The sequence below is a fragment of the Limulus polyphemus genome, unplaced genomic scaffold, assembly GCF_000517525.1.
Source record: "Limulus polyphemus unplaced genomic scaffold, Limulus_polyphemus-2.1.2 Scaffold8431, whole genome shotgun sequence".
Classification (NCBI taxonomy): domain Eukaryota; kingdom Metazoa; phylum Arthropoda; class Merostomata; order Xiphosura; family Limulidae; genus Limulus; species Limulus polyphemus.
This window is the reverse complement of record NW_013674041.1, coordinates 1,104-1,979: the sequence shown is the minus strand read 5'-3', so window position 1 is coordinate 1,979 and position 876 is coordinate 1,104. Positions and strand designations below refer to the sequence as shown.

General features: G+C 32.6%; 1 protein-coding gene across 1 annotated transcript in view; it reads right to left on the bottom strand.

Moving 5' to 3' along the window:
- Window positions 1-373, bottom strand: part of LOC106475341 (nuclear pore complex protein Nup85-like) — a 28,311-nt gene extending 27,938 nt beyond the window's left edge. Inside the window, exon 1 of the mRNA XM_013936029.2 lies at window positions 256-373. Coding sequence (XP_013791483.2) covers window positions 256-373 — 118 coding nt within the window. The remainder of the gene's footprint in view (window positions 1-255) is intronic.
- Between the last annotated feature and the right edge of the window lie 503 nt (window positions 374-876).

Sequence of the window (876 nt, the reverse complement as noted above, 5' to 3'; positions counted from 1 at the left end):
CCATGAAATTAATCTAATACACACAGTACAAATCTGTGATAATCATGAAATTCATCTAATACACACAGTACAAATCTGTGATAACCATGAAATTAATCTAATACACACACAGTACAAATTTGTGATAACCATGAAATTAATCTAATACACACAGTACAAATCTGTGATAACCATGAAATTCATCTAATACACACAGTACAAATCTGTGATAACCATGAAATTCATCTAATACACACAGTACAAATCTTTAATTACCATGAGATTCATTGACAAGCTTTCTTGTAGCCGGGTTCTGTAACGACGTGTCCCACTTGATCTGGTGAATTTTGGGAGAACATGGTGAAAACTTACTTGGCCTATCTGCAACAGACATTAATATGTTTTCCCTAAAATCAGTATCAGATAGTTATGTAGAGAAGGTGTATGTCAAGCTCAACCAATGACTGATAAAAGAATCAAATCATAAAATTCAAGTGAAGAAAGACTTTTTAGTGCTTTCAAATAAAAAGTCAATATTTTTATGAGAGTGAAACAGATAAAAATCCTCTACAAGTTTAATATGGCATCAAACTCCAACATTCCTAAATTTCTTAATGTTATCAATATTTACATGTAACCATACAAGGTGTGGAATATAAATATAAGTAATAATTTAAAATTTGCTTTAAAACCAAATTAACTGCCGATCCCCTCCCCCCCCACACACTCCTCTTAACGTGTCCACTGCTGCTCAAAAGCAGCATTTAAATCATAACTTTTAAAGGTGTTGTATTGCATGTATCAATAGTGTTTCACTGAATTTTTTGTCTCTCATCGGTCAGCTGATGAATTCTGTTACTGAACAAAGAGCTTATTGAGCATTGAATTGTGGGAGAT